The sequence below is a fragment of the Sinohyriopsis cumingii genome, chromosome 5 (assembly GCF_028554795.1).
Source record: "Sinohyriopsis cumingii isolate HCF-2022 chromosome 5, ASM2855479v2, whole genome shotgun sequence".
In the NCBI taxonomy this organism is placed as follows: domain Eukaryota; kingdom Metazoa; phylum Mollusca; class Bivalvia; order Unionida; family Unionidae; genus Sinohyriopsis; species Sinohyriopsis cumingii.
The window spans coordinates 47,596,825-47,611,646 of NC_142965.1; the positions used below are offsets into that span (position 1 = coordinate 47,596,825).

At 34.3% G+C, this 14,822-nt stretch overlaps 1 protein-coding gene across 1 annotated transcript in view; it reads left to right on the forward strand.

Annotated features, from left to right (window-relative positions):
• The window catches only part of LOC149799101 (zinc finger C3H1 domain-containing protein-like), a 152,260-nt gene that overhangs the window by 54,785 nt on the left and 82,653 nt on the right, over nt 1-14,822 (forward strand). The window contains exons 16-17 of the mRNA XM_089958096.1: nt 209-321; nt 4,445-4,576. Of these exons, the coding sequence (XP_089814222.1) occupies nt 209-321; nt 4,445-4,576 (245 nt within the window). The remainder of the gene's footprint in view (nt 1-208; nt 322-4,444; nt 4,577-14,822) is intronic.

A 14,822-nucleotide genomic window follows, 5' to 3' on the forward strand; every position in this document is an offset into this window, starting at 1 on the left:
TGCTTTTGGTTAGGGGGTTAATGTTGTAAGAATTCACTATGGTGGTACAGGTGATGGTTGTCCCTCATCAAGGGGTAATTCCTCTTGAGAAGGGCCTTAAAAGAAGTGGACCATTTTATTTGGGTTGCAAATGAAATTTTCAGTCGCAGATATGCTATTTGCTTTGGTGAATCAAGAATCCTTTTCATAATTTGAACACATGTTGCAGATTCCAGGTCTTCATTTGTGGAAAAAGGAGATTCCGCAAATCCAAAATACAGATGTGCATCAGCCTGTAGAGTTCACTTACAGGAGTCCTCTTCTGCATTTCAAAGCTTACAGGTAAATTCAAGTTGAAAGTGCTGCTGTAAATACTGTAATACTATGCATTGATGGTAATAATCAGTTTAAAATTGTTTGTTTAGCCAAAATAAAATTATGCCAGTATTGCTTGAATTGGTCCAGTCCATCTGTCCTTTCATCTCTTCAGAATGTCATGCTGTCCAGAGAAGCATGTTAGGAGGATTGCTTAATAAAGCACTCAGGATAGATAAATTGGGTTGGCATATTTGCATCTGTACATTGCTGATCAAAACCCATAGCTAGATGTCCAGGAGTATTCATTCTCGAAGTCAAACAAGTAAACTTTTTAAATACACTAGTCCGAGACAGGTGCTTAGCTTTGGGTTAATTGTTACCCAAGATGCAAAAATGGTAACTCCTGGCATGTGACTACATAAAAAATGGAAATGACAACACTAGTATGACATATATTAGGCTCAGAAACACATTAAAGCTGTATTTTATTAAAAAGGTGATGTTTATACCAAATGTTCAGTTTATAAAACTGTATTTTCATTCTTTAAAGTAATTTATTAAAATAATCTTGTTTCAACTTATTTTCAAGGGTAGACTTCACATATCATATTTAGAGTAAATGGCCATATATCTTGCTGTCACATAATAATACCTAAATTTCAACCAGTTCAGTATAAAATTGCTTGAAGATAAAGAGTTGTATTAGCACTAAAGCCATCATACTATTACGTACATCTTAGCAGGTATAGCTTCAACCAGATTGCAGAATTTTGGAAAGCAGAAAATCAGTTGAAACCTTGACATTTTTGTGAATTTTGTCATAATAAATAACAGAAAGTCAATCATCATTGTCCCTCTGGTTACAATTCATAATTATTAATCATAAATATTTTTTAGAACCATCACTGTGCCTTTCCGTCTCAGATTCCACGTTTTTTTAAAACCTTGTGTATACATCCTGAACTGAGTAATATTGCTAAAAAATAATGTCAGAATTATAAAGAAAATATTAAATTGGATCTTTAAAAAATTTAATGTTCAGACTTCCCAAATTTACACCTTGAAATCCTGACTTCATGTAATAAAAAATTAGTGAAAAACCTGTGCAATATGAAAAACTGAATGGGGAATTTGCCACGAATTTTGCCCATGTAATCCATTTTCCCTTGGACCTGTCTAGTCTCACTTAACAGGCTAACTCAGTTTTTATCTTTCTATTCATTTTATGGTTTTTTTTGCTTTTTTGGTCACTGATTTTATTTTAAAAATATGAAACAAAATGGCAAAAAAAATTATATTGTCCTAACCAAATGTTAAATGGCAGTAGTTATTTACTCCATTGTAAATTCAAATCAATGTATATACGTGCAAAAACAGAGTAACGAGTATGCATTATTAATTTGAAGAGTAACATATTATTTAAACTTGGCAGTGAATGAAGAATATAGTATTTAATGCAGAAATATTTGTAAAAAAAGCTTAGAAGTGCCAGAAACACAGAAAAAGTCCATATATTCCTAATGTTTTATGTTCAGAAAAGATTTGTATAAAACCATATATAAGAAGCACGTCAGTTTTAGCATGAAATAACTTCAAAAGGCAAAGAATTTGCAAAAAATGACTACCACAGCAACCATCATGGAAATCTTGTTGCTTCTGCTCCTGAACAGATGGTGGTAATCTTGCAAGTTTTCTTATCACTTGAGAATATCAGGAGGGATTTTCAACATTATTAAAAGAAGCAGCAGTCTTATCCTGGACTCCTTGAAATTCTAATCAGCCAGTTGAGTATTAGTTCATCTGAGGGAGTCCTGTGGACACATTGTTTGTACTATTTGACAAAACCATTTCTAGTAAAGTTAAACTCCTGAAAACTGAAACATTAGTTTACCAGAATCCCTTCAAGACCAATATTTTGTTTTAGTCTCAGATCTTTCCGTCTTTAATATCATCTTTTTCCCAATAAAACAAAGGCTCTCAACTCTGAGTGCCAAAGCAAATTTTGATACAGAATTTCAATTGTATGCGGGATTTAACCAAACTTGGAAGTATTTTCATGATACACACCTGGAAGATTGATTACAGTTAGCAAGCTCTGTACTAGGCTGATCTGTAGGACAAAAGAAAATGTCTCAGTGGCACACAGGGTTAAAACAGTAGTTGACAGCCATACCAACACAGGTTAGGGCTGACATTAGACTAATCTGAAGTTTTTGATCTATACAAAAGAGAAGTCTTTTGTGGCAAATTACTAATAACTAAATGCTTGTAGGTGTACCATTTAAGAAAGACTTTGTTTATCAGTTTAGTATCTAATTGTGATTGATACTGTTCCCTTATATACATGATCAATAGAAGATTGTTTGCTTCTGAATTTGGATTAAATATTTAGCCAGGCATGTGGTCACGCTTTGATGCTTTGCTGATGGAGACTGACAAAGCAATTGTCCAAAAGTCAGATTCACTTAATGACATACCCTAAAGTTTTACACCTTGTATAGAGTTTAAAAAACTTCACAATTGCTAAAAATTAACATTATTTGGCTTCGACACATGAAATGGAGTTGTTAACACAAGCCACATTAGTTAAAAGATATCAGGACACACACACACACACACACAGGAGAAATAGATTTTTTTACAATTCTGCAAAAACCTCAGTAAATTCAAAACTAAAAACTGAAAATTGTTGGTGATACCAAGAGTTTTCAGCTTTGATGGGTTTCACTGTGCAATTAAGTAAAAACGACTTGAGGTACACAAATTAAATCTGGTCTGCATTTTTTTCATGATATGTAGATGCCCGGATTAAATGTTCATACTGTTAAATCAAGTTTTCAGCCCTTTTCTAAATTTAAGAACTTTTTGTTTCTTGACTGTTTTTGTCTTCATTGGGTGCATATGCATTTTACAAACATAAATACTATTGGGAGTTTAGTTTTATGCAAATTGCCTACTCATAAAAATTTATAAGTACGCAGTGAGGTGATTCCATGACAAAATCATTCCTTTTCTAATCTGAATCTAATACTTAATATAATTTAGGGAAAAAATAATGGAATAATTAATAATGTGCAGAAAACAGATGGATATTTGAATTTTAATGCAGAATCCATTATTTATCATATAATATATGTAACTGTTGACTCCTTAATCTCAGTTGTTTTTCCATTGATACTGATAGGTTTTGTTTTCTCAGGGTTTGATGGCAAACAGTTTATTATTGTATGCATCACTCAGCCAAGTTAAGCTAGACAATGTTAGCATATATTCCAACCCCTATGGCTGATCCCATTCATAATAGACAATATGGATTGTAAAGTTTTATCTACATGCTTGTAATATAAAATGTTGATTATGCACTTTTGTCTACAGTTTAGTAATATGTAACATTGATTATACATTCTGTCTGTAGATTAGTAAAGGTTTTCATTGGACATGTAAATCATGAAAAAATGTTTTGGAATTTAATATGGTTTAAATGGTCTTGACAGATAGAAAATGAGAATTTTTATAATAAAAAAATCCAGTCCTGGAAAGTTTGTAGTTTTATTGTATAGTGTGTCTTTTTTATATATACAATTTTGTGTTTTGACAGTTATATTTCTGTTTAAGATCAGAATATTGCCTATTATTCTTTACAGCAAGGGTCACCGAGCTATCGACAACATGAGACTATGATTAAAATTTGTCAGTTTTCTCATGAAAAAGTTGGAGAAACTTCGATTTGAGCGTGAAATACTTGAAAATTTGGTAGATATTTGCATACCTTTAAAACATACCTCTCCGGTGGCCTAGTGGTTAGAGCATCCACCTCGGATGCGGGAGGTCGTGGCTTCGATCCCTGGCAGAGTCATACAAAAGACTTACAAAATTGGTACTAACAGCTACCTTGTTTGGCTCTCAGCGTTAAGAGGTTCGTGTTAGGACTGGTTCGCCTGGTGTCAGGATAATGTGACTGGATGGGACATCATGCTACATGTCTGCGGCATGATGCCCCAGTGCTAGACATCACAATAAACTGCCACACTGCAGACACTGTAGCGATATGACGAAAAATTGTTAAAGCTATGTGAAAAATCCAAATCACACACACACACACCTTTAAAACAAACTGTTATAGCTGTCTTTGTACTTTTTAATATAGGTTCAGTCCATACTTCCGTACCCGAGAGAACCTTAGTTTGTCTTCTGTTACATTCTGCAATAAGATCCTTCCCAAGAAGATGCTATGTCGTTTTGATATTCAGGGCACCTGCCATGACGAAAATTGCAAAGGGTAAGCCAGAAGTTTTTTTATGACCTTTATCAGTTACTTGGGATCTCAGGGACAGGGGACATAATTATTTAAAGGGACAAAGGAAAATAGAATTGTATGATACACTAGTAGTTGAGGAAAATGAGATAATCTTATTGCTTTTATAGTCTTTCCACTTTAACTTTGGCATCAGCACAGTAGTATCATATTTTTATTGAACATTTACATTATTACAATACACATTTTAGCATGTGTTCAGATGACTCATGAAATCATGAATACGCTTGAATATCTGGTTTTCCTAATATGAGCGTCAGCAAGGAATTTTCCATTCCAGATCTTGCTCTCATTCACTTTTAGTATTCACTTGTTACCTACCAGCATACATTACAATAAATACCCATGTTTTTTTAATTACTCAATTTTTCAAATTAATAAATTATTCTATAAATGACAGATATTGTATTTGCACTAATTTATGTCTCTTTTGTCAATCAGTCAGTTTCAAAATAAATTAAATCTTCACTGTCAATGTGACTTGCAGCACAGCTGACTACTTCAAGCCTTGGTTGATTTCATTGAGAGATAAATTGTTTTAAAGTGGACGTTGATTGTCATTTTAGAGTGTTTATCACCTTTAGTGACTTTGGTCATTGCTAGAGCCATCATAGACATGAATGGAGATCCACTAAAGAAAAATTGTAATTGCAGTTTTCATTCTTATTTCTTCTGACGAAAGTAGTGCCAAAGGGGGTGCAGTGTCAGAATTTGAGGGACATAAGGCAATATATTTTGAGAAACCTGGGATCCCATGCTTAAGGTGCAACACCAACGTTTCTGATTTATGTAAATTCACAATTTTATGGTGCCTTGGGCTACAAATATTCCTGGATTTCATTATTGTTACCAACCACAAATTTTACAACAAAATGAACAATAATCCTTCCATTGAAACAGTAGGACCCCATCCTTCATCCATCAAGTACCAAAAAACTTAGGGCCCTGAGTGGTCTAAAGCGCTCTCCGTTGCGGATCACTGCCATCTCACCTCTGCCTGCATGGATTCGAGTCTTGGATTCAGCCAATGTTGGTATGTGAGAAAGCTGGCCAGTAGCTTTTCGTGGGTCAGTGGTTCTTTCTGGGGTTTTCCCGGGTTCTTCCTCCACCATTAATACTGGCCGCCATGTATAGCCTATCTTGTGCTGAAAATGGTGTTAACAACAACAACAACCAAAAAACTTGATGTTTTGCAAAATTAAGATAATCAATCCATGTAAATAAATGAATTCACATTAACCTATACAGGAGAGACAACCCTCATCCATGCTTAAAACAATTGAAGTTTTCTCCCTTTGACTATGTTTGACATAGGGATGATTTCACAATTCTGAATATTGAATTACCAAATTTGTATTTGAGAATTTAGACCATATCTATTAGGTAGTTAGAACAAATTGTTTATGAAAGGATAGGTTCATTCTGTGGAAATTTGTTTTAAAGCCTTGTAATAAAACTGGCCTTGAGTGGAGGATTGATTTGGGATGTCAGTGGTCAGGATCACTTGAATTGAAATTGTGATCCAGGTTTCCACATGATACTTTAAGTTATGTACTTACATGGAGACAGCACCCTATTGACTTTGAAGTCAAGGGTCAAAATCATAAGAGTACATCGATCCTGCATCTGGTTTTCACCCCAGAATAGGATCTGGATCAAACTTGGTAAATAGGCTTATGTTATAAAAATAGCAAAGTTACAATTATGAGGGAGATCCATGCATATTAATAATTATTGCATATGATTGGTAGAGTTGTAAACACTGTTGCAACTCTGTTTCTGATCAGATTTTGGTCAGATGAGTGAAATAGTGTTGTACAGTAGTAATCCCTCATGAATGACACCCCTGACCACCAGCTTTTTTATGGCCAGAATTCCTGGACCCCACAGTTCAAATGTACCCTATAACAATGCTTGCAGTCACCATATTAGTGCAACCATTTCAAATTTACCCCTACAAGGAGACCCATATTGGGGTTTACAGATGAAAATGTTGTGGATATTTGTTGATTTATAGATTTAACACACCAATATTTGTTTCAACATACTGAAAAAGTACCTAACTTTAATCCATATAAAGAGGTTAAGTAATCCGATTATCCTTACTGCTGTGTGTTCCTTTGATGTCAGGGTTTATCACTTTGATAATTACTGGCTATTACTGCCACTAATTATTAAGGTGACAAAAGCCAACATCTGAGAAGCACAATATTGTTCGACTCTTGTCCGCATGACATCTGGTCACCATAAAGTGAAAATGGTATATTAGCATTCATCACTTCTTTCTGTTAGATTATAAGATGTACATGAAAGGGCACCAGACTGTAACCAGCTGATCACGTGACAAGTTCACATCCTCTGTAAACACAAAGCATATGTTGTAGTAGCTGGACAGATATGCCAGTTTACTGTAACAGCTACAGTTTACTTGAAAGTTGTATGGTTGCCAATGAAGGAAAATGTTTTTGCAAAAAATTCAATGTCAGAAGAGAAAAATGAAAGCAATAGGACTAAATGAAGAGGGAGAGTCCTATGATCAATGCTGAGAAATTTGAAATCAAAAGAATTCAAATGAACATTGTCAATAAACTCTATGCAACAGTGGAAAACTGGATTGGATAGAGATAGCTTCAGTATTTTAGCCTTGAATAGGACAGAGAATGATATTTTGTCAGATGGTTTTACCCCGATTTCACTGACAGTGTTTGTAAATTAATATTGGTAAATACTTTAATATAAGTATTTGTTAAATAAATAACATACACATAATTTTAAATGAACATATTCAGTATTTAAAATATTGGTTGTGCTATTCTTACTTAATATGTACTTATTACTCACATCTCAAGAGAAATGCCACCAACTCTTATAAGGTCACTTTCATGCTGCTTAAGTGGTGGCCTTATAAGAGCGAGAGGTCTTCATCATCAAAATGTTGGATTAGTTTGATTATGAGCAAAATGTATGCATGTTTATGTGGTAGTTTTGCATCTGGTTGTCTGAACTTGTTGCCACTTTGGAGACCACATTTTAATTGGTTTTAGCATCAGTTTGGTTAATAAGCTTGTATTGCCATAATCTTAGATTCTGTAGTGAGATATGTACATATTAATGACTCTGATCATGCATCTGATTGGTTGGGGTAATTAATGTGTTACCTCACTAGAGACTATATTTCCTGGTTCCTATTTGTTTATATATTTCCTAATAGCCTTGATAGATTTTGTTAAATGCCTTCAATATGGCAGAGCATATTATGCTTTGATGTTGTCCATCCATTTTTCTGTCTCTCCATTTGTTCCCTGCTTCATTTCTGCACAATGACTAGAGTTCAACATCAGCTATTGTTATCAAATTTAGTAGCTTGAAATTGACGCAAGTAAAAAGTTTGTGGATTTTGAGCTCAGGAGGTGAAAGGTCAGGGTCACAGGGATTAAGAGAAGTTAAACTTTCCTCACAGTAACTTGACATGTTTGCCACAAACCTTCATCATACTTTATAAATGGCTTGCATTTGAGATAAGAAAGACAACTATTGATTTGGGAATCAAAACATCAAAGATGAATGTCACAGTGACTCTAAGAAGCTAAGTTAGTTTATTTTGTAATATGCTCACTTGTGTCAAGGTCAGTCATAGGAATTTTTTAAAGTTTTTTTTTTCTTCAGAGTTTGTAAGTTTGTTTATTTGCTTATATTTCCTAAACTCCATAATACATTTTCATTATATTGTGGTCACTCATTATGAAGCTTAACATGTTCACTCATCCTTATGACATTGGGATCAAGACTGCAATCAAATAAAAATTACATTGAAGTTTTGGTTCAAGTTTTTTTTAATTTGCTTAAACCCTCTGATGGATTTTGTTCCTGCTAGGGGTTAACATGTATGTGGTACATATGGTGTTAGCTAATGCAGTACATCTGGAGTTGTGTTGTTAATTCTTTTCATCATGTATTTTTCTCTAGCAGTTTGAAACAATATCCCAACAATTATAAGGCTTTTTTTAACTAAATTGTCAGGTATATTCCACAAAGACATGTTTTAGAAACTGAATCCTATCATAATATGAAGCAAACTATGTATAGAAAATGAAACATTTGCTTGTTTAGCAAGGTATTGCATGCACATCATCAGTTAATTAAATTCACCAGTAACTAGCCATCAGCTGTAAGCCTAACTTACAGATAAGGATAAAGATTGAGTGTCAAATCAGTTTAATTAAATAGTTTTGTTTTGGTAATTGTATAGAAATGTTTAGAAATTTTAGTAAGTGTTGCAGCCTTGCACTAAGCAGATCATGGACTTGCCACACAGGCCCTGGTTTAAGGAGTTTTAACATATTTCCCTAATATCATTTTCATTTTAGGAGTACATTTCATATCTTTGCAAGGGTTTATCATTGTTATGATCCTATGGTCTTAAACTAAGTAAGAGAAAAAGCAAAACCAACAAGTTTAGTAAAATTCAACAAATAATATATTCCACTAGAATACAAAGTGAAAATTAGAAAAAAAAGTTGTGAATTAAATTCCAAATAGTCCAAAAGAGTGTTCTGAGTGAATTTCATTATAGAAAGTGATGATGAGCCAATGGTCTTGGACCAGTGTATCCCCCAGGGGTGTAAAATTGAGGGTAAAAAAAAAAAACCTTGGTGTCAGAACTGGGGGTCAAATAAAAATAGTGGGGGTCAAAAATGTACTGGCAAATTTTCATCTGCAGCAAAGTTAAAAATCAACAAAATCTGCAATGACCCCCTGACTTTGTTATCCACATAACGAATTTGACTCGGCAAGTTTACTGATTTCTTTGTTGTGAAAGAATGTCTTGGGTTATAATGTGTTCTCCAGATATATTGTGGTAAACAAGGGCAGATTTTGTTTTAAAATTCTTAAACCCTGTCACAAAAGGATTATTCACTTTTGCAGTCTTCACAATCACGCAGTCAGAAGTTACACCGGTAATCCTAATGGATGTGCTGTATTCCAGTCAAGAGAATTATTTTCTCCATTTTTCATTAAAGTTAGATCCACAGTTACTCTTTTGTGTTCTGCTTCTTTCACTTTCTTTGCTAATGATTCTTAGTGCACAATGTTTTAATCTGAAGATCACTTTCTAGTGCAACAAGCATTGAGACCTGCCATCTTGCAGAGATCGATGGAAATTGTGTGACAGCTCGCGAGAAATGGGGAAGCTCCTCAGTCATAACAGTGCCTAATGCTAGTCTGGTTCCCAGTTTTGTATGCTCCCTGCGCTGCACTCCACTATACGAATAGAGGAGTGTAACACAGGGAGCAAGAAAACCAGGGAACCAGTCAATGTCTATGTGCAAAGTATAAACGATGCCATCCCTTGTCCAAAGCATTGGATATTAAATAAATCCTGATTGCATTATGCGAATCCTTTGCATCAAAAAAATGCACAGCAATAAAATGTGTGCATCAATTTTCTTCAGCATGCATCCCTGATGCACAAATGTGCATAAAAGGAAACACTGTGGACAATGTAATGTGCCAACAGTCTTGATGTATCACAATGATATAATCCAGAATATCCTTGAATTAATTCACAGCAATAGTGTTTTAGTCCAAAAATAATGACCCCTTTGTAATTTCAGTGAATAATTCAAATAAATAAATCCTCTCAAATCATAACTGAACACAACTAAAAGTCTAATTCCACTAGATAGATATCAAAATAGAAATGAAATAATTTTGTTTACTTCAGATTTTTATTCAGACTATCACCGACTTATGACCCAACAAAATGCCCAGGACTTAGGTAATTTACAATCAAATTTTCCATCAAATTTGTAAACAAGGTCAGGTCTATTCTTTTAAACTTTAGCAAACTACCTGACAAGAGATCAGGTAAGTCATGGTTTTTCCAAGGGGAAAACCAACGTCATGAACTCAAATCCAAGTAAATCTGTTCACAGATATCATCTTAAAGTATTAATCTACAATCATAGACAGAAGATAGCTATGTAATATGAAATTTTCAAATGACCCTTACAATCTATAGTCATTGACAAAAGTTAAAGACACACATTATAGATTTACATAACATCAGCACTGCATAGCTAGGATTGTGCTTATATGTTTTTAAACTCTGTGCATTGGCCAGCATTTTTCAGCTGACCCTTCTACCCTGAAAGATTTTGGCCCATATCCCAAGTTCAGTTTGTTAGTCACTGGTAAATCCATGTTGGCTATATCCAAGGCCATGTTTTGTTTGCTAGTCTAAATGCCATATTGTTGTCTGTCCCTCTACAGCCTTCTCAGAGCCCATCAATGTTACCTCTTTCCTGATATGCTGACACTTTGATGTCAAAAAAAATTGCATCCATGGAGTTTCCTGCAAAAGCCACTTTTCTTATGGGTACTAACAGGTTAGTGTTAGGACTGGTCAGCCTGGTGTCAGGATACCATGACTGGGTGGGACATCATCCTACATGTCTGCGGCATTATGACCCAGTGCTAGACATCGCTACAAACTGCCACAGTGCAGACATATCGATATGCCTGAAAAATTGTTAGGCTGTGTTAAAAATTCAAATTTCACACGCCACACACAGCTATATCCCTGGTATTAGATAGAAGTGACAGGTTATTTACTCATTCATGGCCATATTGTAGAAGGGTGCATTGTGTGATATTCTCATGTTGTAATATTTATGTCAGCCATTTACTCATTATATTACTGCTCTTCTTGAAGGAGTTGTAAACAGTATTTGAAGTGACTTGTGTAGGTTACTTAACTCATAGCTAAAGACAACATCAAAGTAGTAATAGTGGTAGCCTAAGGCATTGCTCAGTTGTAGTAAAGAATATTTTTCCACATTTTTGTAAAGAAAAATATGTAATAATTTGTCATCCAGGGGTCCATCTAGATTACAGATTTTTTTGAATTATCACCATATGCCTACATCATTTTGTAAAGAGGTCAGAATCCAAACTTGAAAGAAACATATACCATATACACTCGCTTATAAGTAGCATCTAATTGCAAGCAAGGTAGAGCCTGATCTGCAGATGCATGTTTTGTTTGTTCTACCAATTACTCCAATCAAATTGCATGGACCCAGATCTGCTAGAACAGTATATAACAGCAATTCTAGGTCTTCAAAGTTTGCAGTTGGACTTGACTTATAAGCATGTGTATATGTGGTAATTGCTTTATGTAGTTTTCAAAAGAAACATTTTAACTTTGAAGTTAGCTGCATAACTTTTTTCTGGGGTTTCTATCATCCATCTGAGGCTTTTTCGATTAATTTTTGTGACATCTTCCTACCCTTGACACCAGCTGCTCCAGTACTAGTAGTTCAGATATGTCAAAGGAATAAATGCTTTAAAGTTCACTTGTTCACAAATATTTAGTAAATGAAGATAAATTACCTTGCATTAACACTCACTTTTTAAATTTACTTTGTATGAGTAAGGAATGTTTACATTTGGTAAAGTCCAGGTACAGATGAAAAGATAAATTGTATTTTGTGTAAAATGCTGATTCAAATATTTCTCCAGGAGTGAAGTAACATGTTCAGTGACATTTCTATTGTTGTATAAGATTTAAGTTCAACAAATAAAAATATCTTGATAGTGATATCATATCAGATGGTCATAGCTGTGGACGAGTTTGTTTCTCTTCACAACTGGAATGTCATACAGGATGTTTTAAACAGTTACTTTCTTCACTTACCATATATACTCACTTATTAATCAAGTCCAAATGCAGACTGCACAGACCCAGATCTGCTGTCACACAGTGCACTGGCAGATCTGGGTGTGTATAGTTTGTTGGGAATAATCAATAGAACAAACAACATGGATCCTATTCTGCCAGCACATTATGCGACAACATATCAAGGTCTCTCTTTTGTTTGCAGTTTATACAAGAAGTCCCTATTTATCAACATTTGTTAACAAGTCAGCTGATAAAAATTTTGGAAGTTTCTGATCAATCAGGCATCTATATTGTGTGAATTTTATTCAAATATTTTTCATGAAATTTAAAACAAAGTCAAACTCCTACAAAAGTTAGTGACTGCCCATGTTCATCATGACCACCTTGCTATAGGGAGCCATGGTAGCTCATTTGATAGAGTTTAAAAACCTTTATCCAAGGGTCTTGGGTTCATTACCTGTCTATAGCAGCCTGGGTTGGCTGCCTTGGTGTGTCCCTTGGCAAGGCACTTAACTCCTATTTCTTTGGCATGATATAGTAAATAATGTTTTAAAATATTACTAAAACCAACACACACACACACCATTATATATAATTCACTAATTTTTTTTGTGTCCACCTGTCAAAAATAGCTACTCTTCAGTTTTGGAAAACAGTTTTAGTTGTTCTGGTATCAGAAGAGACTATAGTGTATAGGGGGTACTCACCAGTTATTATGTACTTTTGAGAGAGTAACGTGTAAGGTTAAGTTGTGTGCATTTGAAACATGCACATTGGAGAGAATATTGGCATACTTCTATGCTACATTAATGTAATGTGGCTGACATTTCTTTGGATATTGTATTTATGGAAATTGTACATGATCTATGCACACTGCTGACTAAAATGACTGATCAATTATGCTAAAAAATCAGCCTGAATTAGTCTAAAGTAAACTAGCCTTAGCACCTATTAAAATAGGGAAAATGAATTTTGCACAACTGGGCAATACCAGCTTCTGAAAGTGCAATGGATGAATAACCAAATATATAAAATATTTTTACAAATGCTATTGGCTCCTTTTTTTTTCTTTTTACAATTTACCTCTAAAGTCCAGGAAGTGAAAATGACCAAGTGGAGCTTGCAGTTTTTTGAAAGGTGCACATCTGGAGTAAGGTCAAGCTGTATACTCTATAACCCATGTTACACCCATCAATCACACACCAAAATAAAGGATCTTTGAACAATACCTAAGATATACAAAGTGTTTTTTAAATAGCCTGTATAACCAGTGAGGAAATTCTTTTTCTTTAAAATTCTAACCCTATGCAAAATATGAAACTGTAGAGCACCACCATAGTCTTGTTGCATTGTACATGAATCAAATGTACAGTCCTGTATTCATGAGTAGGAATAACTTAATTTTTAGAGTGGATCAATGTAGCACTTCAATTAAACAATAATCTTCCTATTCAAAATCTATTGAATGAATGTTCATAAAAAATAAACACCTAAAAAAACATTGTTGATGATAATATCTGTCACAATGTACCAGTTACATCAACCTTATAGATGAATATAATAATTACAGAACTGATAAATGTCACCGTTTGTTTGTTAGTGTTTCACAGGTTTCCAGTAATTTCTAGCAATAGCTCTACAGTGGATGGCAAAATAGTAAATGTCATCACACAGAGAAAGGTCATTGTCTTAACACATTTGGCCCATGGCAGTCAGGATAAAGGTGATGACTTTTCACAGCTATTTATGGTACTTCAAAAGAAATGATTTGTCCCAGCTTCAGAGCATCACTGTAATGTTGACAGAGTTTGTCTTCAATGTTTGACAGTTTATTTTGTTGTCCATCTCAGTAGTATTGAAGACACACCTCCCAAAATATTGGTGTGCAATAACTTTTCTTAGACTGTAACTAGACATTAGTGAATCAGCTGTCACAATTTTGAGTTGGATCTTTTGTTACAGAATGAGAAATAGTATGCTTCAGTAATTGTTTTAGCTAAGTCCAGTTGCAGATAACTTTTCTGATGATTTTAATTCCTGATAATTTTGAATGAAGATTTTAGGCTTGCAGTATTCATTGGCTCACTGGCATAAAATATAGTCATTACTTTTTCACTGGCAGCAATATCAATAATGTTAAAGTTTTGCATTAAATTTTTTCAAAGTCACTTATCTTCCACATCAGTGGCTGTGTTCAGCTGAAACTTTGGGATAAATTACTCTGGGTGTAAAAGTTTATACACTGTAATGCTAGGAGTTACTGTCATGCCAGTAGAGATTCATTATAAATGAAGAAATAAAGAAACAAAGATAGGTAAAAAGCAGAAAGAAAATCTTCAGGCTGATTGTAAATTTGTGATCCAAATAATCAGACTTGTGGAGATGTCACAGTAATTACTGTATATACTTGTTTAGAAGTCAAGTCCAACATTAAACATAGACCCTAATCTGCTATTACATATAACACCAGCAGATCAAGATCTGTCCTGTGTATTTTACCAATTGCTCTTGAGACACTTAGTAGAT